The sequence below is a fragment of the Cetorhinus maximus genome, unplaced genomic scaffold (assembly GCF_964194155.1).
Source record: "Cetorhinus maximus unplaced genomic scaffold, sCetMax3.hap1.1 HAP1_SCAFFOLD_1613, whole genome shotgun sequence".
Taxonomy (NCBI): domain Eukaryota; kingdom Metazoa; phylum Chordata; class Chondrichthyes; order Lamniformes; family Cetorhinidae; genus Cetorhinus; species Cetorhinus maximus.
In genome coordinates this window covers 45,797-67,690 of record NW_027597553.1, presented here as the reverse complement: position 1 = coordinate 67,690, position 21,894 = coordinate 45,797, and the positions used below count along the sequence as shown (strand labels likewise).

The following is a 21,894-nucleotide window of genomic DNA, read 5'->3' as shown; positions in this document are numbered from 1 at the left end:
CTGTGCGTCCATGAATTTGGTTTCCAAAAGAATGTCACCCTGTGTTGCATACACTCAGTCAGTGCTACACAGCTGTAGCACCTTGTAGTGAGCCCCAGTCACTGTTGTGTTGGCTCCCCCCAACTCTGTTCAAGGCACAGCAGACCTGCTGAGCTTCTCCCCCCGTCCCCCTCCCAGTACAACAGCTCAGGGCGGATCAATCACCCCCTTTGCCCTCATCACCCCCTTTGCCCTCTGCTTCAGAGACGTTGAGCAGCAGCTCACTATTTCAACTGTGCCACCAGCCTTTGCTGTCTGATGGTCCGTCGGATGCACAGTCCAGCAGGAGTGGGATTCCAGGCCTCTCCTCCATCCAGCCTGCCAATGCAACGGCCAATCGGAAATGCTTCTTATCTTACCCGGCCAGGAAAAGGAAGTAAAACCTGCTCGGCGCCACATCACGCAGTAGCAAAAACTGAAATTAATTCTGATTCTTATTTTTTTTTGTGACGGGTAGCTGGATGAAGTTCCCGAGCAGGTGGAGCTCTTGCTCACTGGTTACAGGAACATCATAACGTGCTTAACTAGCAGTTCTCAAGCAGTATCAGCCGGCCAACTGACTGAGGGCGCCAATAAGACACCAGCCAGCCTCTAAACAATAGGCCAATGATAACAGGTCCTTTTGTCAGCTCACGTCTTCAGAATTCCGTGCAGCCATTTTGAATCAAATGTTGAGGGAGGTCGCTCTGTTTAACAATCTAAAATACCTTTTATTAAAAAATAGCATTAAATACAAAGCACATCCTTCAACTTATAAAGTTCCTCTGGGCATTGCTGCCCAATGCTGAATTTGATTGAAAGGTCAGGAATGCAGACAGTGAACCAGAGGAACTGAAGAATCAGGAATATTTTGAGTCACTGAGCTCAGAATCCATTGTTTTTCTTCATGGGTGAAATAGTCGTCCAGCCTCAAACCACAGTGAGGTCCCAGCCAGTCCTGGCTACTGGAGGATTCATCCAACATTCATGTTTCTCTGTTCAAACCGTCAGCAAAATCATCCCAAAAATTCAGTGCTCTTTGCTTCCATTACTAAGTATGGATAGGCTTATTTCATTAGCTGCAGCCACCAGGTCCATTTCATGTAGGGTCTGCAGCAGAGCCTTAATCGAGGCTCTGTTACCTGCTTTCTGAAGCCAAGTATGAAGCATCTGATAATGTCCTTCCTTAACATTGAACGCATTATTGCGCTCAGCCTCTACGATCTGGTTTTCAGTCAGCTGAAGCCTCCGCATGAACTCCTTCCACCTTACGATAGGGACCACATCAACAAACGATGAGAAACTCTGCCTCAAGCCTGAAAAACCACAAACCACAAGCAGATTCTCATTTTTGTTTCTTCACTTCCCAAGAGCTAAGTTGCGTCAGAACAGCCGTACAACCCAAAAGCTGCAGAGGAGAATATTTTGCAACCTGTCCATCATACCTTATCTGGTCAGCCTCCAACACAGCAAAACAGAGGGGGTTCAACTGCAGTGGATAATCTCAGTGCATTCAAGGGTCTGTCAGTATCGCTGGCAAGGCCAGCATTTGTTGACCTGAGTGGCCTGCTAGGCCACTTCAGAGGGCAGTTAGGAGTCAACCACATTGCTGTGGGTCTGGAGTCACATTTGGCCAGACCAGGTAAGGACGGCAGATTTCCACCCCTAAAGGGCATTAGTGAACCAGATGGGTTTTTACAACAATCGATGATAGCTTCATGGTCATCACTATTGAGAATAGCTTTATATTCCAGATTTATTAATTGAACTTAAATTGCACCAGCTGCCATGACGGGATTTGAACCTTTGTCCCCAGAGCATTAACCTGAATCTAAAATACCTTTATTAAAATTAATCTGAATGGCTAGTCCAGTGACAATACCACTAAGCCACCGTCTCCCCCAAAGCTAAGATCAGAGTTAGTCCAGTTCAGGGAAGGGGGGCGGGGGGGAGAAAGGGTGCACAGTAGGGTCAATGCAGATTACATAACAGAGTTCCAAGTCACTCGGCATGGCCAGGCTCGAACAGGTTCAAAGTCCAATTGCCCACCTACCTTGTGTGACAGACAGGTCTGCTGGGGCTGGGGCAGTGAAGCCTGGTACGTCAGGATGAATCAGCACCTTCATGACTGGTATGAAGCTGGTGATGCCCTGACTCACGCCATCGTTTCACTCGCAGGAACCTGGATTCAAACCCATGGCCAAATAATAGAAAGCTGGGCTCAGGACCTCCGCTCTGCCCAGAGGCCCCCTGCACAACTGCCCTCCCTCCACCCATAGTAGACTGGTCGCCATGGGCAACAGAATCTGACGACTGACTGTGATGTGATAACTTGTATTTATATTGCGCCTCTCTCGCAGTCAAACACGCAAAGGTGCTCCACAGGAACCTTATCACAGAAAACTTAAAACTCAACCACAAAAGGAGATATTAGGACAGGTGACCAAAAGCTTGGTCAAAGAGGTAGGCTTCAAAGAGCATCTTAAAGGAAAAGTGAGGAAGCTGGAGAGATGTAGGGAGTGAATTCCAAAATTTAAGGCTCTGGCAGCTGAAGGCACGGCCACCAATGATGGAACGACAGAAATCAGGGATACACAAGAGGCTAGGATTGGAGGAGTGCAGAGATCGCAGAGGGTTGTGAGGCTGGAGGAGATTACAGAGATAGGGAAGGAGTGAGGGGTCATGGAGGGATTTGAAAACAAGGGTGAGAGCCTTTCCACAGAGCTAAAGGGAAACCCACAGGAAATAAAGAGGAAATGATTTAGTCACAATTCCAACCACCAGTGACCAACAATTAGATCAATTTTTAGAAGATTACCTTCACTATCAGGAAATTCTTCGACCATCTGAAAAGGTTGAGGATTTTCCTGTAAAATGCAGGTCAATAATATGAAATGAAAAGGGTGAATGGCAAAAGCTTTCATAACAGTTAAATCTGTTGAAAATTCTTATGCAATTTCTTGTATGTTCAGACACTGGTGTGTGAGGTTTGTGTGTACAGGGCTAACCGGAATGAGTGTTTCATGTACCTTTAGAATTCCCAAGCTGTTCGTTTCAAGTTGGTGTGGTAAATCTATAGTGAAGAAACTTAAAATGGAGAAGCTAATTCAAGTTAAGGTGTCGCATAAGAACACAAGGAAAAGGAATGGGAGTAGGCCATACTGCCCCTCGAGCCTGCTGCTTTATTCATCAGCCCTTGGCGAATCTTCTACCTCAACTCCATTTTCTCATCTGATGCCCCTTGCTGGCCAAAAGAAATCTATCAGATCAACCTCTGTCTTGAATATACTCAACACCTCACAATCGACCACTCTCTGGGGTAGACAGATTCCCAAAGATTCACAGCCCTCTGTGTGAAGAAATTTCTCATCTCAGTCCAAAATGGCCGACCCTTTATTCTGAGACTGTGACCCCCTAATTCTGGATTCCTCAAATGAGGAAACTGCCTCTCACCATCTCCTCTTTCAAGCCCTCTAAATATTTTATACATGTCATCGAGCTCACCTCTTCTAAGTTCTGGGGAGTATAGACCTATTCTACTCAATCTCTCCTCTCAGGACAATCTCCTCCCAGCGATCAGCCTCGTGAACCTTTGCTGCACTCCCTCTTAAACATGTAAGTCTTCCCTTACATAAGGAGACCAGAACTGTACACAGTACTCCATAATTGTAGAAAGTCTTCCTTATTCTGATGAGGGCTAAGATAGCATTCCTAATTTCTTGCTGTACCTGTATGTTAATTTTCTGTAATTCATGTACAAGCTCACCCAGGGCCATCTGAATACTAACATCTCCCAGTCCGTCACCCTTTAAAAAAGATACTTTGCTTCTTTACCCCGCTGACCAAAGTGGGTAACTTTGCTTACCTCCCCTCCCCAACCAGGTTACCCAGGGGAGGAAGTTCCCAAAAGCAACACAAAGATGAGCATTAAGATGGAAAGCTTTTATCAGGTACTTACCCTCGGATCATTGGGGTCAGTCTGTTCAGGTTGCACCATCAGAGGGTCAACCCCTGAGCCGGAGGGTGACCCAGCATCTGATGGGCTCAGCACAGGGGTTTCAGCTTGAAATTTTGCTAAGGCATTCGGGCTGTTCTGCAGTAAAGCCTCCCTCTCATTCCGAGCTTCGTTGACATCATTGTCCATCCTCTCATTGCCTCCACATTCAACTGCTCCCCTTCTTTGAGCCTGGCTTCCAATATCCTATGGGGAGAAGATGGGGGGTTAGGCTTCACACTGGGTCTCCAAACAACTGAGCAGGAACTGTCCAGTCGATGATTTCCGATGGGGGCTTGAGGGAAATAAACTTGCAGGACTACGGGGATAGAGTGGAGGAATGGGACTGACTGGATTGCTCTACAGAGAGCCGGCATGGACTCGATGGGCTGAATGGCCTCCTTCTGTGCCAATAAGGATTCGCTGAAGGTTTGTAGCAGGATGTGTGGGGGATTCGGATACAGTTTCTAACAGGTCTGCGTGGAGGGTGGATACATTTGCCTGTTTGACACCTCTCGTTCCCCCACCTCAGAAAACCATGGCGCATTTTGTGACAAAGGGGAGCTGGGACAACAACTTGTAAGGGTTGAGGGTTGGGATGTGGTTGAGGATTGAGGAGGAATTAATCAATGGGCAGAAAAAAAAATGAAGTGTTATTGCTGTGAACAGCAGACCAGGAAAGAATGAGAACAAATGGAGCCTTCAGTGGAATGCAGATAGCGAGCACTCCCCAGCCCAGGTGCCCAGGAGAACAGTGTAGGATGTTTGTTAAATTCTTGATGCCTGTAATCAGTTTAATATGCCCTCCTGGGGAGAAATTACCGAGTAAAAGCTATTGATCACCACCACCCTTTAAATCAATTTTTTATGACAGGTTTGACATTCTCAGTGATCACCTCACTGTCTTCGGCAGTCCACCTTCCTAAATCTGTTCCACTGACGGTGCCCTTTCCCTTGTGTGTAAGTACTGAGCTTAACACAGCTCCCGGTATAGAGTCACCACCGGCAGCCACCTCATCCTTCCCCGTGATCGGGTAACCAGAACGTATGAAATAGGGGCAGGAGTAGGCCACTCGGCCCCTCAAACCTGCAGCTTCCTTTAGTAAGATTGTGGCTGAACTTCTATGTCAATCCCAATGCCCCGTTCTTTCCCTGATTCCCTATAGATCAGTCTTGAATATACTCGAGGCCCTAGTGAGAATATAGCCTTTGAGGGTAGAGAATTCCAAAGGTTCACAAACCTCCAAGCGAAAAAATTTCTCCTCATCTCAGTCCAAAATTCCCCCTTATCCTCTCAGCATCTCCCCTGTCCAGCCCCCTCAGATTTTTATATGCTTCAATGGGATCACCTCTCATGGGATTACATAGGATATAGAGCACAGAAACAGGCCATTCGGCCCAAACAGGCCATGCTGGTGTTTATGCTCCACTCCACCCCTCCACCCATCTTTCCTCATCTAAATCTACCACCGTAATCCTCTATTCCCTTCTCCCTCACATGCTTGTCTGGCTTCCCCGTAAATACATCTCTCAATCGTCCGAAACTGCAAAGGAGAATATAGGGCCTATTGAGTTCTGAGGGCCCATCCCAGCCTTCAGTAGCAACAATACAACACCCCACGCCTGGGTCCCGCTGACAATATAACCATCCCAGTGTTGAAGACAAAACGCAAATGGCAGAAAGCTACCACCAGCTATTTAAATCTCGAGCCGGGAGTTTGTGAAAGCAGAGGTTTCTCCATCTCCCTCCCCTTTGTTCTGTATGGCCCTACAGGGGTAGGGCATGTCCTGACTTGCCCTCACTAATTCAGAGTTACTGCAGCCTGGCCCTATAACATTAAGGAGGATCAATCTGGGTGTTTAAACAAGAGCTGGAGATCTGGGTCCTATCAGTAGGACGTTAACCATTTACTCACCTGCGGTAGGTGCTCGTCCTCCAGAGCCTCACTTCCAGGATCTGTAACATAGAGACGTGACACTCACATCACAGACATAAAATACAAAGAGTACAAATGTCCAAAACATCCCCCCAATTCCCCAGATGGTGGCCTGCATGTTATGTCATTCATACTACATCGTCACTGGTACAAGATATTCCGAAAATTGGCTCACGACTGGGATTCTTCAAGGACCAGGAGAGAGTGGGAATCATCGGGAGCGGGGGTCAGGGGTGTAAGGTTAGGAATGAAGCACTGGATTTTGGCCCACAGTTATCACTCTGCTCATCAGGATTTCCTGTGCCCCTGAATCCACGCCGCCCTCCCTCATTGCCCAGTGACAGTCTCGTCTGGTCCCCATTTCTCACTTACCTGCAGAGTCCGGTTTGCGCAGCCATGTGTTAACCATTGAATGGATCGCTGCAGGGAATAAAACGAGAGAAACAATCACAGCAATTTCATTGCTGTTAGATACAAGACAGAAGGCCGGGGGTTCAAGGCAGTGCGACACCAAATGCAGGCTCACATTCTATACAATGTCCGAGGGGCAGTGCCGAGGGGGCGCTGCACTGTCCGAGGGGCAGTGCCGAGGGGGCGCTGCACTGTCCGAGGGGCAGTGCCGAGGGGGCGCTGCACTGTCCGAGGGGCAGTGCCGAGGGGGCGCTGCACTGTCCGAGAGGCAGTGCCGAGGGGGCGCTGCACTGTCCGAGGGGCAGTGCCGAGGGGGCGCTGCACTGTCCGAGGGGCAGTGCCGAGGGGGCGCTGCACTGTCCGAGGGGCAGTGCTGAGGGAGCGCTGCGCTGTGGGAGGGGCTGCCTTTCGAGTGAAAGGTTAAATCGAGACCCCTCTGCTTTCTTGGGTGGATTTAAAAGATCCCATGGCAATATGTCAGGGGAGCGGGGGAGTTCGCCTCAATGTCCTTGCCAACATTTATTCATTGTGCTTTTCGTCATTTATCAGCCTGGTGATTGTGGGATCTTGCTTTTGCACAAATTAGGACTACAACAGAGACTTTGTTACAAATGTTTGTTATTAGTTGTGAAGAACATTGGGACATCCACAAAATTGTAGGTAAACCAGAGACAGGGAACAAGGCCTGAATCCGATTGATTTATTAATACACTCACTGTGAAACTGTTCCTTGCATCGAGTCTTCTTGCAGCAAATGATCGGAGAGACACACAGAATAATCAGCATAACAAGCAACACCACAATCAAAGCAATGGCATCTGAAAGAACAGGAGATTCCAGTCATTAACACGTAGGTCACGGGAACAAAATAGAACAGCTCCTTTTAAAGAAGCACGGAGAGTATAAAAACGCTCACCTCCCGATAGCGTTGCCGTAGAGGTTTCTGCCATTCCACACACAGTATCTGATGTTCGAGAACATTCAACCTTCACAATCTGACCTTCTGGACAGCTAGAGAATCAGAACAGATGACAAGAATATTCAAACCACGGGAAATGGTCTTATCATTGAACCTAACTGCATTGCACCTGTCCTGGAGTGTTTGCTGGGACAGTGTAGAGGGAGACATACTCTGTACCAAGCCCCGTGCTATACCTGTCCTGGTTGTGATTGATGGGGATAGTGTAGAGGGAGCTTTACTCTGTATCTAACCCTCTGCTGTCCCTGCCGTGGGAGTGTTTGATGTGGACAGTGTAGAGGGAGCTTTACTCTGTATCTAACACCAGGCTGTACCTGTCCTGGGAGTGTTTGATGTGGACAGTGCAGAGGGAGCTTTACTCTGTATCTAACCCCGTGCTGTACCTGACTGGGAGTGTTTGATGTGGACAGTGTAGAGGGAGCTTTACTCTGTATCTAATCCTGTGCTTTACCTGCCTAGGAATGTTTGATTGGGACAATGTAAAGGGAGCGTTACTCTCTATATAACCCTGTGCTGTGCCTGTCCTGGGAGTGTTTGATGGAGACAGTGTAGAGGGAGCTTTACTCTGTATCTAACCCCGTGCTGTACCTGACTGGGAGTGTTTGATGTGGACAGTGTAGAGGGAGCTTTACTCTGTATCTAACACCAGGCTGTACCTGTCCTGGGAGTGTTTGATGTGGACAGTGCAGAGGGAGCTTTACTCTGTATCTAACCCTGTGCTGTACCTGACTGGGAGTGTTTGATGTGGACAGTGTAGAGGGAGCTTTACTCTGTATCTAATCCTGTGCTTTACCTGCCTGGGAATGTTTGATTGGGACAATGTAAAGGGAGCGTTACTCTCTATATAACCCTGTGCTGTGCCTGTGCTGGGAGTGTTTGATGGGGACAGTGTAGAGGGAGCTTTACTCTGTATCTAACCCCGTGCTGTACCTGACTGGGTGTGTTTGATGTGGAGAGTGTAGAGGGAGCTTTACTCTGTTTCTAACCCTGTGCTGTACCTGTCCTGGGAGAGTTTGATGTGGACAGTGCAGGGGGAAATTTTCTCTGTATCTAACCCCAGGCTGTACCTGACCTGGGAGTGTTTCATGTGGACAGTGTAGAGGGAGCTTTATTCTGTATCTAACCCCGTGCTGTACCTGTCCTGGGAGTGTTTGATGTGGACAGTGTAGAGGGAGCTTTACTCTGTATCTAACCACGCGCTGTACCTGTATTGGGAGTGTTTGATGTGGACAGTGTAGAGGGAGCTTTACTCTGTACTAACCCTGTACTGTAACTGTCCTGGGAGTGTTTGATGTGGAAAGTGTAGAGGGAGCTTTACTCTGTATCTAACCCTGTGCTTTACCTGCCTGGGAATGTTTGATTGGGACAATGTAGAGGGAGCGTTACTCTCTATATAACCCTGTGCTGTGGAAGTCCTGGGAGTGTTTGATGGGGACAGTGCAGAGGGAGCTTTACTCTGTATCTAACCCCGTGCTGTACCTGTCCTGGGAGTGTTTGATGTGGACAGTGCAGAGGGAGCTATACTATGTATCTAACCCCGTGCTGTACCTGTCCTGGGAGTGTTTGATGTGGACAGTGTAGAGGGAGCTTTACTCTGTATCTAACACCAGGCTGTACCTGTCCTGGGAGTGTTTGATGTGGACAGTGCAGAGGGAGCTTTACTCTGTTTCTAACCCTGTGCTCTACCTGCCCAGGGAGTGTTTGATGGGGACAGTGTAGAGGGAGCTTTACTCTGTATCTAACCCCTTGCTATAGCTGTCCTGGGAGCGTTTGATGTGGACAGTGCAGAGGGAGCTTTACTCTGTATCTAACCCTGTGCTGTACCTGTCCTGGGAGTGCTTGATGGGGACAGTGAACAGGGAGCTTTACTCTGTATCTAAGCCCGTGCTCTACCTGTCCTGGGAGTGTTTGATTGGAACAGTGTAGAGGGAGCTTCAGTCTGCATCTAACCCCGTGTTGTACCTGTCCTGGGAGAGTTGGATGTGGACAGTGCAGAGGGAGCTTGACTCTGTATCTAACCCTGCGCTGTACCAGTCCTGGGAGTGTTTGATGTGGACAGTGCAGAGGGAGTTTTACTCTGTATCAAACCCTGTACTTTAACTGGCCTGGGAATGTTTGATTGGGACAATGTAGAGGGAGATTTACTCTCTATATAACCCTGTGCTGTGCCTGTCCTGGGAGTGTATGATGTGGACAGTGTAGAGGGAGCTTTACTCTCTATATAACCCTGTGCTGTGCCTGTCCTGGGAGTGTTTGATGTGGACAGTGTAGAGGGAGCTTTACTCTGTATCTAACCCCGTGCTGCATCTGTCCTGGGCATGTTTGATGTGGACAGTGCAGAGGGAGTTTTAGTCTGTATCTAACTGTACCTGGCCTGGGAGTTGTTGAGGTGGACAGTGCAGATGGAGCTTTACTCTGTATCTAACCCTGTGCTGTACCTGCCCTGGGAGAAATTGATGGGGACAGTGTAGAGGGAGCTTTACTCTGTATCTAACCCCGTGCCGTACCTGTCCTGGAAGTGTTTGATGGGGACAGTGCAGAGGGAGTTTTACACTGTATCTAACCCCGTGCTGTACCTGGCCTGGGATTGTATGATGGGGACAGTGGAGAGGTAGCTTTACTCTGTATCTAACCCCGTGCTATAGCTGTCCTGGGAGCGTTTGATGTGGACAGTGCAGAGGGAGCTTTACTCTGTATCTAACCCTGTGCTGCACCTGTCCTGGGAGTGTTTGATGGGGACAGTGTAGAGGGAGCTTTACTCTGTATCTAAGCCCGTGCTGTACCTGTCCTGGGAGTGTTTGATTGGGACAGTGCAGAGGGAGCTTTACTCCGTATCTCACCCATGCTGTACCTGTCCTGGGAGTGTTTGATGTGGACAGTGTAGAGGGAGCTTTACTCTGCATCTAACCCTGTGCTTTACCTGGCCTGGGAAAGTTTGATTGGGACAACGTAGAAGGAGCTTTACTCTCTATATAACCCTGTGCTGTGCCTGTCCTGGGAGTGTTTGATGTGGACAGTGTAGAGGGAATTTACTCTCTATATAACCCTGTGCTGTGCCTGTCCTGGGAGTGTTTGCTGTGGACAGTGTAGAAGGAGCTTTACTCTGTATCTAACCCCGTGCTGTACCTGTCCTGGGAGTGTTTGATGTGGACAGTGTAGAGGGAGCTTTACTGTGTATCTAACCCCGTGCTATAGCTGTCCTGGGAGCGTTTGATGTGGACATTGCAGAGGGAGCTTTACTCTGTATCTAACCCCGTGCTGTACCTGTCCTGGGAGTGTTTGATGTGGACAGTGCAGAGGGAGCTTTACTCTGTATCTCACCCATGCTGTACCTGTCCTGGGAGTGTTTGATGTGGACAGTGTAGAGGGAGCTTTACTCTGTATCTAACCCTGTGCTTTACCTGGCCTGGGAATGTTTGACGTGGACAGTGTAGAGGGAGCTTTACTCAGTATCTAACCCCGTGCTGTACCTGTCCTGGGAGCGTATGATGTGGACAGTGCAGAGGGAGCTTTACTCTGTATCTAACCCCGTGCTGTACCTGTCCTGGGAGCGTTTGATGTGGACAGTGCAGAGGGAGCTTTACTCTGTATCTAACCCCGTGCTTTACCTGTCCTGGGAGTGTTTAATGTGGGCAGTGCAGAGGGAGCTTTACTCTGTATCTAACCCCGTGCTGTACCTGTCCTGGGAGTGTTTGATGTGGACAGTGCACGGGGAGGCTTACTCTGTATCTAACCCCGTGCTGTACCTGTCGTGGGAGTGTTTGATGCAGACAGTGTAGAGGGAGCTTTACTCTGTATCTAACTGTACCTGGCCTGGGAGTGTTTGATGTGGACAGTGCAGATGGAGCTTTACTCTGTATCTAACCCTGTGCTGTACCTGTCCTGGGAGTGTTTGATGGGGACAGTGTAGAGGGAGCTTTACTCTGTATCTAAGCCCGTGCTGCACCTGTCCTGGGAGTGTTTGATTGGGACAGTGTAGAGGGAGCTTTACTCTGTATCTAACCCCGTGCTGTACCTGTCCTGGGAGTGTTTGATGTGGACAGTGCAGAGGGAGCTTTACTCTGTATCTAACCCTGTGTTGTACCTGTCCTGGGAGTGTTGGATGTGGACAGTGCAGCGGGAGCTTTACTCTGTATCTCACCCATTCTGTACCTGTCCTGGGAGTGTTTGATGTGGACAGTGTAGAGGGAGCTTTACTCTGTATCTAACCCCGTGCTGTACCTGTCCTGGGAGTGATTGATGTGGACAGTGTAGAGGGAGTTTTACTCTGTATCTAACCCCGTGCTGTACCTGTCCTAGTAGTGTTTGATGTGGACAGGGCAGAGGGAGCTTTACTCTGTATCTAACTCCGTGCTGTACCTGTCCTGGGAGCGTTTGATGTGGATAGTGTAGAGGGATCTTTACTCTGTATCTAACCCTGTGCTGTACCTGTCCTGGGAGTGTTTGATGTGGACAGTGCAGAGGGAGCTTTACTCTGTATCTCACCCATGCTGTACCTGTCCTGGGAGTGTTTGATGTGGACAGTGTAGACGGAGCTTTACTCTGCATCTAACCCTGTGCTTTACCTGGCCTGGGAAAGTTTGATTGGGACAATGTAGAAGGAGCTTTACTCTCTATATAACCCTGTGCTGTGCCTGTCCTGGGAGTGTTTGATGTGGACAGTGTAGAGGGAATTTACTCTCTATATAACCCTGTGCTGTGCCTGTCCTGGGAGTGTTTGATGTGGACAGTGTAGAAGGAGCTTTACTCTGTATCTCACCCCGTGCTGTACCTGTCCTGGGAGTATTTGATGTGGACAGTGTAGAGGGAGCTTTACTGTGTATCTAACCCCGTGCTATAGCTGTCCTGGGAGCGTTTGATGTGGACATTGCAGAGGGAGCTTTACTCTGTATCTAACCCCGTGCTGTACCTGTCCTGGGAGTGTTTGATGTGGACAGTGTAGAGGGAGCTTTACTCTGTATCTAACCCTGTGCTTTACCTGGCCTGGGAATGTTTGACGTGGACAGTGTAGAGGGAGCTTTACTCTGTATCTAACCCCGTGCTGTACCTGTCCTGGGAGCGTATGATGTGGACAGTGCAGAGGGAGCTTTACTCTGTATCTAACCCCGTGCTGTACCTGTCCTGGGAGCGTTTGATGTGGACAGTGCAGAGGGAGCTTTACTCTGTATCTAACCCCGTGCTTTACCTGTCCTGGGAGTGTTTAATGTGGGCAGTGCAGAGGGAGCTTTACTCTGTATCTAACCCCGTGCTGTACCTGTCCTGGGAGTGTTTGATGTGGACAGTGTAGAGGGAGCTTTACTCTGTATCTAACCCCGTGCTGTACCTGTCCTGGGAGTGATTGATGTGGACAGTGTAGAGGGAGTTTTACTCTGTATCTAACCCCGTGCTGTACCTGTCCTAGTAGTGTTTGATGTGGACAGGGCAGAGGGAGCTTTACTCTGTATCTAACTCCGTGCTGTACCTGTCCTGGGAGCGTTTGATGTGGATAGTGTAGAGGGATCTTTACTCTGTATCTAACCCTGTGCTGTACCTGTCCTGGGAGTGTTTGATGTGGACAGTGCAGAGGGAGCTTTACTCTGTATCTCACCCATGCTGTACCTGTCCTGGGAGTGTTTGATGTGGACAGTGTAGAGGGAGCTTTACTCTGCATCTAACCCTGTGCTTTACCTGGCCTGGGAAAGTTTGATTGGGACAATGTAGAAGGAGCTTTACTCTCTATATAACCCTGTGCTGTGCCTGTCCTGGGAGTGTTTGATGTGGACAGTGTAGAGGGAATTTACTCTCTATATAACCCTGTGCTGTGCCTGTCCTGGGAGTGTTTGATGTGGACAGTGTAGAAGGAGCTTTACTCTGTATCTAACCCCGTGCTGTACCTGTCCTGGGAGTGTTTGATGTGGACAGTGTAGAGGGAGCTTTACTGTGTATCTAACCCCGTGCTATAGCTGTCCTGGGAGCGTTTGATGTGGACATTGCAGAGGGAGCTTTACTCTGTATCTAACCCCGTGCTGTACCTGTCCTGGGAGTGTTTGATGTGGACAGTTTAGAGGGAGCTTTACTCTGTATCTAACCCTGTGCTTTACCTGGCCTGGGAATGTTTGACGTGGACAGTGTAGAGGGAGCTTTACTCTGTATCTAACCCCGTGCTGTACCTGTCCTGGGAGCGTATGATGTGGACAGTGCAGAGGGAGCTTTACTCTGTATCTAACTGTACCTGGCCTGGGAGTGTTTGATGTGGACAGTGCAGATGGAGCTTTACTCTGTATCTAACCCTGTGCTGTACCTGTCCTGGGAGTGTTTGATGGGGACAGTGTAGAGGGAGCTTTACTCTGTATCTAAGCCCGTGCTGCACCTGTCCTGGGAGTGTTTGATTGGGACAGTGTAGAGGGAGCTTTACTCTGTATCTAACCCCGTGCTGTACCTGTCCTGGGAGTGTTTGATGTGGACAGTGCAGAGGGAGCTTTACTCTGTATCTAACCCTGTGTTGTACCTGTCCTGGGAGTGTTGGATGTGGACAGTGCAGCGGGAGCTTTACTCTGTATCTCACCCATTCTGTACCTGTCCTGGGAGTGTTTGATGTGGACAGTGTAGAGGGAGCTTTACTCTGTATCTAACCCCGTGCTGTACCTGTCCTGGGAGTGATTGATGTGGACAGTGTAGAGGGAGTTTTACTCTGTATCTAACCCCGTGCTGTACCTGTCCTAGTAGTGTTTGATGTGGACAGGGCAGAGGGAGCTTTACTCTGTATCTAACTCCGTGCTGTACCTGTCCTGGGAGCGTTTGATGTGGATAGTGTAGAGGGATCTTTACTCTGTATCTAACCCTGTGCTGTACCTGTCCTGGGAGTGTTTGATGTGGACAGTGCAGAGGGAGCTTTACTCTGTATCTCACCCATGCTGTACCTGTCCTGGGAGTGTTTGATGTGGACAGTGTAGAGGGAGCTTTACTCTGCATCTAACCCTGTGCTTTACCTGGCCTGGGAAAGTTTGATTGGGACAATGTAGAAGGAGCTTTACTCTCTATATAACCCTGTGCTGTGCCTGTCCTGGGAGTGTTTGATGTGGACAGTGTAGAGGGAATTTACTCTCTATATAACCCTGTGCTGTGCCTGTCCTGGGAGTGTTTGATGTGGACAGTGTAGAAGGAGCATTACTCTGTATCTAACCCCGTGCTGTACCTGTCCTGGGAGTGTTTGATGTGGACAGTGTAGAGGGAGCTTTACTGTGTATCTAACCCCGTGCTATAGCTGTCCTGGGAGCGTTTGATGTGGACATTGCAGAGGGAGCTTTACTCTGTATCTAACCCCGTGCTGTACCTGTCCTGGGAGTGTTTGATGTGGACAGTGTAGAGGGAGCTTTACTCTGTATCTAACCCTGTGCTTTACCTGGCCTGGGAATGTTTGACGTGGACAGTGTAGAGGGAGCTTTACTCTGTATCTAACCCCGTGCTGTACCTGTCCTGGGAGCGTATGATGTGGACAGTGCAGAGGGAGCTTTACTCTGTATCTAACCCCGTGCTGTACCTGTCCTGGGAGCGTTTGATGTGGACAGTGCAGAGGGAGCTTTACTCTGTATCTAACCCCGTGCTTTACCTGTCCTGGGAGTGTTTAATGTGGGCAGTGCAGAGGGAGCTTTACTCTGTATCTAACCCCGTGCTGTACCTGTCCTGGGAGTGTTTGATGTGGACAGTGTAGAGGGAGCTTTACTCTGTATCTAACCCCGTGCTGTACCTGTCCTGGGAGTGATTGATGTGGACAGTGTAGAGGGAGTTTTACTCTGTATCTAACCCCGTGCTGTACCTGTCCTAGTAGTGTTTGATGTGGACAGGGCAGAGGGAGCTTTACTCTGTATCTAACTCCGTGCTGTACCTGTCCTGGGAGCGTTTGATGTGGATAGTGTAGAGGGATCTTTACTCTGTATCTAACCCTGTGCTGTACCTGTCCTGGGAGTGTTTGATGGGGACAGTGCAGAGGGAGCTTTACTCTGTATCTCACCCATGCTGTACCTGTCCTGGGAGTGTTTGATGTGGACAGTGTAGAGGGAGCTTTACTCTGCATCTAACCCTGTGCTTTACCTGGCCTGGGAAAGTTTGATTGGGACAATGTAGAAGGAGCTTTACTCTCTATATAACCCTGTGCTGTGCCTGTCCTGGGAGTGTTTGATGTGGACAGTGTAGAGGGAATTTACTCTCTATATAACCCTGTGCTGTGCCTGTCCTGGGAGTGTTTGATGTGGACAGTGTAGAAGGAGCTTTACTCTGTATCTAACCCCGTGCTGTACCTGTCCTGGGAGTGTTTGATGTGGACAGTGTAGAGGGAGCTTTACTGTGTATCTAACCCCGTGCTATAGCTGTCCTGGGAGCGTTTGATGTGGACATTGCAGAGGGAGCTTTACTCTGTATCTAACCCTGTGCTGTACCTGTCCTGGGAGTGTTTGATGTGGACAGTGTAGAGGGAGCTTTACTCTGTATCTAACCCTGTGCTTTACCTGGCCTGGGAATGTTTGACGTGGACAGTGTAGAGGGAGCTTTACTCTGTATCTAACCCCGTGCTGTACCTGTCCTGGGAGCGTATGATGTGGACAGTGCAGAGGGAGCTTTACTCTGTATCTAACCCCGTGCTGTACCTGTCCTGGGAGCGTTTGATGTGGACAGTGCAGAGGGAGCTTTACTCTGTATCTAACCCCGTGCTTTACCTGTCCTGGAAGTGTTTAATGTGGGCAGTGCAGAGGGAGCTTTACTCTGTATCTAACCCCGTGCTGTACCTGTCCTGGGAGTGTTTGATGTGGACAGTGCACGGGGAGGTTTACTCTGTATCTAAGCCCGTGCTGTACCAGCCCTGGGAGTGTTTGATGGGGACAGTGAAGAGGGAGCTTTACTCTGTATCTAACCCTGTGCTGTACCTGTCCTGGGAGTGTTTGATTCTGGACAGTGTAGAGGGAGCTTTACTCTGTATCTAACCCCGTGCTGTACCTGTCGTGGGAGTGTTTGATGCAGACAGTGTAGAGGGAGCTTTACTCTGTATCTAACTGTACCTGGCCTGGGAGTGTTTGATGTGGACAGTGCAGATGGAGCTTTACTCTGTATCTAACCCTGTGCTGTACCTGTCCTGGGAGTGTTTGATGGGGACAGTGTCGAGGGAGCTTTACTCTGTATCTAACCCCGTGCTGTACCTGTCCTGGAAATGTTTGATGGGGACAATGGAGAGGGAGTTTTACACTGTATCTAACCCTGTGGTGTACCTGGCCTGGGATTGTTTGATGGGGACAGTGTAGAGGTAGCTTTACTCTGTATCTAACCCCGTGCTATAGCTGTCCTGGGAGTGTTTGATGTGGACAGTGTAGAGGGAGCTTTACTCTGTATCTAAGCCCGTGCTGTACCTGTCCTGGGAGTGTTTGATTGGGACAGTGCAGAGGGAGCTTTACTCCGTATCTCACCCATGCTGTACCTGTCCTGGGAGTGTTTGATGTGGACAGTGTAGAGGGAGCTTTACTCTGCATCTAACCCTGTGCTTTACCTGGCCTGGGAAAGTTTGATTGGGACAACGTAGAAGGAGCTTTACTCTCTATATAACCCTGTGCTGTGCCTGTCCTGGGAGTGTTTGATGTGGACAGTGTAGAGGGAATTTACTCTCTATATAACCCTGTGCTGTGCCTGTCCTGGGGGTGTTTGCTGTGGACAGTGTAGAAGGAGCTTTACTCTGTATCTAACCCCGTGCTGTACCTGTCCTGGGAGTGTTTGATGTGGACAGTGTAGAGGGAGCTTTACTGTGTATCTAACCCCGTGCTATAGCTGTCCTGGGAGCGTTTGATGTGGACATTGCAGAGGGAGCTTTACTCTGTATCTAACCCCGTGCTGTACCTGTCCTGGGAGTGTTTGATGTGGACAGTGCAGAGGGAGCTTTACTCTGTATCTCACCCATGCTGTACCTGTCCTGGGAGTGTTTGATGTGGACAGTGTAGAGGGAGTTTTAGTCTGTATCTAACTGTACCTGGCCTGAGAGTGTTTGATGTGGACAGTGCAGATGGAGCTTTACTCTGTATCTAACCCTGTGCTGTACCTGTCCTGGGAGTGTTTGATGGGGACAGTGTAGAGGGAGCTTTACTCTGTATCTAACCCCGTGCTGTACCTGTCCTGGAAATGTTTGATGTGGACAGTGCAGAGGGAGCTTTACTCTGTATCTAACCCTGTGCTGTACCTGTCCTGGGAGTGTTTGATGGGGACAGTGTAGAGGGAGCTTTACTCTGTATCTAAGCCCGTGCTGTACCTGTCCTGGGAGTGTTTGATTGGGACAGTGTAGAGGGAGCTTTACTCTGTATCTAACCCCGTGCTGTACCTGTCCTGGGAGTGTTTGATGTGGACAGTGCAGAGGGAGCTTTACTCTGTATCTAACCCTGTGTTGTACCTGTCCTGGGAGTGTTGGATGTGGACAGTGCAGCGGGAGCTTTACTCTGTATCTCACCCATTCTGTACCTGTCCTGGGAGTGTTTGATGTGGACAGTGTAGAGGGAGCTTTACTCTGTATCTAACCCCGTGCTGTACCTGTCCTGGGAGTGATTGATGTGGACAGTGTAGAGGGAGTTTTACTCTGTATCTAACCCCGTGCTGTACCTGTCCTAGTAGTGTTTGATGTGGACAGGGCAGAGGGAGCTTTACTCTGTATCTAACTCCGTGCTGTACCTGTCCTGGGAGCGTTTGATGTGGATAGTGTAGAGGGATCTTTACTCTGTATCTAACCCTGTGCTGTACCTGTCCTGGGAGTGTTTGATGTGGACAGTGCAGAGGGAGCTTTACTCTGTATCTCACCCATGCTGTACCTGTCCTGGGAGTGTTTGATGTGGACAGTGTAGAGGGAGCTTTACTCTGCATCCAACCCTGTGCTTTACCTGGCCTGGGAAAGTTTGATTGGGACAATGTAGAAGGAGCTTTACTCTCTATATAACCCTGTGCTGTGCCTGTCCTGGGAGTGTTTGATGTGGACAGTGTAGAGGGAATTTACTCTCTATATAACCCTGTGCTGTGCCTGTCCTGGGAGTGTTTGATGTGGACAGTGTAGAAGGAGCTTTACTCTGTATCTAACCCCGTGCTGTACCTGTCCTGGGAGTGTTTGATGTGGTCAGTGTAGAGGGAGCTTTACTGTGTATCTAACCCCGTGCGAAAGCTGTCCTGGGAGCGTTTGATGTGGACATTGCAGAGGGAGCTTTACTCTGTATCTAACCCCGTGCTGTACCTGTCCTGGGAGTGTTTGATGTGGACAGTGCAGAGGGAGCTTTACTCTGTATCTCACCCATGCTGTACCTGTCCTGGGAGTGTTTGATGTGGACAGTGTAGAGGGAGCTTTACTCTCTATATAACCCTGTGCTGTGCCTGTCCTGGGAGTGTTTGATGTGGACAGTGTAGAAGGAGCTTTACTCTGTATCTAACCCCGTGCTGTACCTGTCCTGGGAGTGTTTGATGTGGACAGTGTAGAGGGAGCTTTACTGTGTATCTAACCCCGTGCTATAGCTTTCCTGGGAGCGTTTGATGTGGACATTGCAGAGGGAGCTTTACTCTGTATCTAACCCCGTGCTGTACCTGTCCTGGGAGTGTTTGATGTGGACAGTGTAGAGGGAGCTTTACTCTGTATCTAACCCTGTGCTTTACCTGGCCTGGGAATGTTTGACGTGGACAGTGTAGAGGGAGCTTTACTCTGTATCTAACCCCGTGCTGTACCTGTCCTGGGAGCGTATGATGTGGACAGTGCAGAGGGAGCTTTACTCTGTATCTAACCCCGTGCTGTACCTGTCCTGGGAGCGTTTGATGTGGACAGTGCAGAGGGAGCTTTACTCTGTATCTAACCCCGTGCTTTACCTGTCCTGGGAGTGTTTAATGTGGGCAGTGCAGAGGGAGCTTTACTCTGTATCTAACCCCGTGCTGTACCTGTCCTGGGAGTGTTTGATGTGGACAGTGCACGGGGAGGTTTACTCTGTATCTAAGCCCGTGCTGTACCAGCCCTGGGAGTGTTTGATGGGGACAGTGAAGAGGGAGCTTTACTCTGTATCTAACCCTGTGCTGTACCTGTCCTGGGAGTGTTTGATTCTGGACAGTGTAGAGGGAGCTTTACTCTGTATCTAACCCCGTGATGTACCTGTCGTGGGAGTGTTTGATGCAGACAGTGTAGAGGGAGCTTTACTCTGTATCTAACAGTACCTGGCCTGGGAGTGTTTGATGTGGACAGTGCAGATGGAGCTTTACTCTGTATCTAACCCTGTGCTGTACCTGTCCTGGGAGTGTTTGATGGGGACAGTGTAGAGGGAGCTTTACTCTGTATCTAACCCCGTGCTGTACCTGTCCTGGAAATGTTTGATGGGGACAGTGCAGAGGGAGTTTTACACTGTATCTAACCCTGTGGTGTACCTGGCCTGGGATTGTTTGATGGGGACAGTGTAGAGGTAGCTTTACTCTGTATCTAACCCCGTGCTATAGCTGTCCTGGGAGTGTTTGATGTGGACAGTGTAGAGGGAGCTTTACTCTGTATCTAAGCCCGTGCTGTACCTGTCCTGGGAGTGTTTGATTGGGACAGTGCAGAGGGAGCTTTACTCCGTATCTCACCCATGCTGTACCTGTCCTGGGAGTGTTTGATGTGGACAGTGTAGAGGGAGCTTTACTCTGCATCTAACCCTGTGCTTTACCTGGCCTGGGAAAGTTTGATTGGGACAACGTAGAAGGAGCTTTACTCTCTATATAACCCTGTGCTGTGCCTGTCCTGGGAGTGTTTGATGTGGACAGTGTAGAGGGAATTTACTCTCTATATAACCCTGTGCTGTGCCTGTCCTGGGAGTGTTTGCTGTGGACAGTGTAGAAGGAGCTTTACTCTGTATCTAACCCCGTGCTGTACCTGTCCTGGGAGTGTTTGATGTGGACAGTGTAGAGGGAGCTTTACTGTGTATCTAACCCCGTGCTATAGCTGTCCTGGGAGCGTTTGATGTGGACATTGCAGAGGGAGCTTTACTCTGTATCTAACCCCGTGCTGTACCTGTCCTGGGAGTGTTTGATGTGGACAGTGCAGAGGGAGCTTTACTCTGTCTCTCACCCATGCTGTACCTGTCCTGGGAGTGTTTGATGTGGACAGTGTAGAGGGAGCTTTACTCTGTATCTAACCCTGTGCTTTACCTGGCCTGGGAATGTTTGACGTGGACAGTGTAGAGGGAGCTTTACTCTGTATCTAACCCCGTGCTGTACCTGTCCTGGGAGCGTGTGATGTGGACAGTGCAGAGGGAGCTTTACTCTGTATCTAACCCCGTGCTGTACCTGTCCTGGGAGCGTTTGATGTGGACAGTGCAGAGGGAGCTTTACTCTGTATCTAACCCCGTGCTTTACCTGTCCTGGGAGTGTTTAATGTGGGCAGTGCAGAGGGAGCTTTACTCTGTATCTAACCCCGTGCTGTACCTGTCCTGGGAGTGTTTGATGTGGACAGTGCACGGGGAGGTTTACTCTGTATCTAACCCCGTGCTGTACCTGTCGTGGGAGTGTTTGATGCAGACAGTGTAGAGGGAGCTTTACTCTGTATCTAACTGTACCTGGCCTGGGAGTGTTTGATGTGGACAGTGCAGATGGAGCTTTACTCTGTATCTAACCCCGTGCTGTACCTGTCCTGGAAGTGTTTGATGGGGACAGTGTAGAGGGAGCATTACTCTGTATCTAATCCCGTGCTGTATCTGTCCTGCGCGTGTTTGATGTGGACAGTGTAGAGGGAGTTTTAGTCTGTATCAAACTGTACCTGGCCTGGGAGTGTTTGATGTGGACAGTGCAGATGGAGCTTTACTCTGTATCTAACCCTGTGCTGTACCTGTCCTGGGAGTGTTTGATGGGGACAGTGTAGAGGGAGCTTTACTCTGTATCTAACCCCGTGCTGTACCTGTCCTGGAAATGTTTGATGGGGACAGTGCAGAGGGAGTTTTACACTGTATCTAACCCCGTGCTGTACCTGGCCTGGGATTGTTTGATGGGGACAGTGTAGAGGTAGCTTTACTCTGTATCTAACCCCGTGCTATAGCTGTCCTGGGAGCGTTTGATGTGGACAGTGCAGAGGGAGCTTTACTCTGTATCTAACCCTGTGCTGTACCTGTCCTGGGAGTGTTTGATGGGGACAGTGTAGAGGGAGCTTTACTCTGTATCTAAGCCCGTGCTGTACCTGTCCTGGGAGTGTTTGATTGGGACAGTGTAGAGGGAGCTTTACTCTGTATCTAACCCCGTGCTGTACCTGTCCTGGGAGTGTTTGATGTGGACAGTGCAGAGGGAGCTTTACTCTGTATCTAACCCTGTGTTGTACCTGTCCTGGGAGTGTTGGATGTGGACAGTGTAGAGGGAGCTTTACTCTGTATCTCACCCATTCTGTACCTGTCCTGGGAGTGTTTGATGTGGACAGTGTAGAGGGAGCTTTACTCTGTATCTAACCCCGTGCTGTACCTGTCCTGGGAGTGATTGATGTGGACAGTGTAGAGGGAGTTTTACTCTGTATCTAACCCCGTGCTGTACCTGTCCTAGTAGTGTTTGATGTGGACAGGGCAGAGGGAGCTTTA

The 21,894-nt window shown here is 49.4% G+C and overlaps 1 protein-coding gene across 3 annotated transcripts in view; it reads right to left on the bottom strand.

Moving 5' to 3' along the window:
- Positions 1–223: 223 nt before the first annotated feature.
- LOC144676452 (tumor necrosis factor receptor superfamily member 10B-like) overlaps positions 224–21,894 on the bottom strand; it is a 49,946-nt gene continuing 28,275 nt past the window's right edge. Inside the window, exons 4-10 of one of the 3 annotated variants that reach the window (XM_078536864.1) lie at positions 7,277–7,371; positions 7,077–7,178; positions 6,322–6,369; positions 5,929–5,969; positions 3,977–4,219; positions 2,837–2,885; positions 224–1,334 (exon numbers count right to left, since the gene is read on the bottom strand). In XM_078536864.1, the coding sequence (XP_078392990.1) occupies positions 1,048–1,334; positions 2,837–2,885; positions 3,977–4,219; positions 5,929–5,969; positions 6,322–6,369; positions 7,077–7,178; positions 7,277–7,371 (865 nt within the window). In that variant the 3' untranslated portion in view covers positions 224–1,047. Of the gene's footprint in view, positions 1,335–2,836; positions 2,886–3,976; positions 4,220–5,928; positions 5,977–6,321; positions 6,370–7,070; positions 7,179–7,276; positions 7,372–21,894 lie in introns of all 3 variants that reach the window. The other 2 variants (XM_078536863.1, XM_078536865.1) reach the window with 2 other exon arrangements.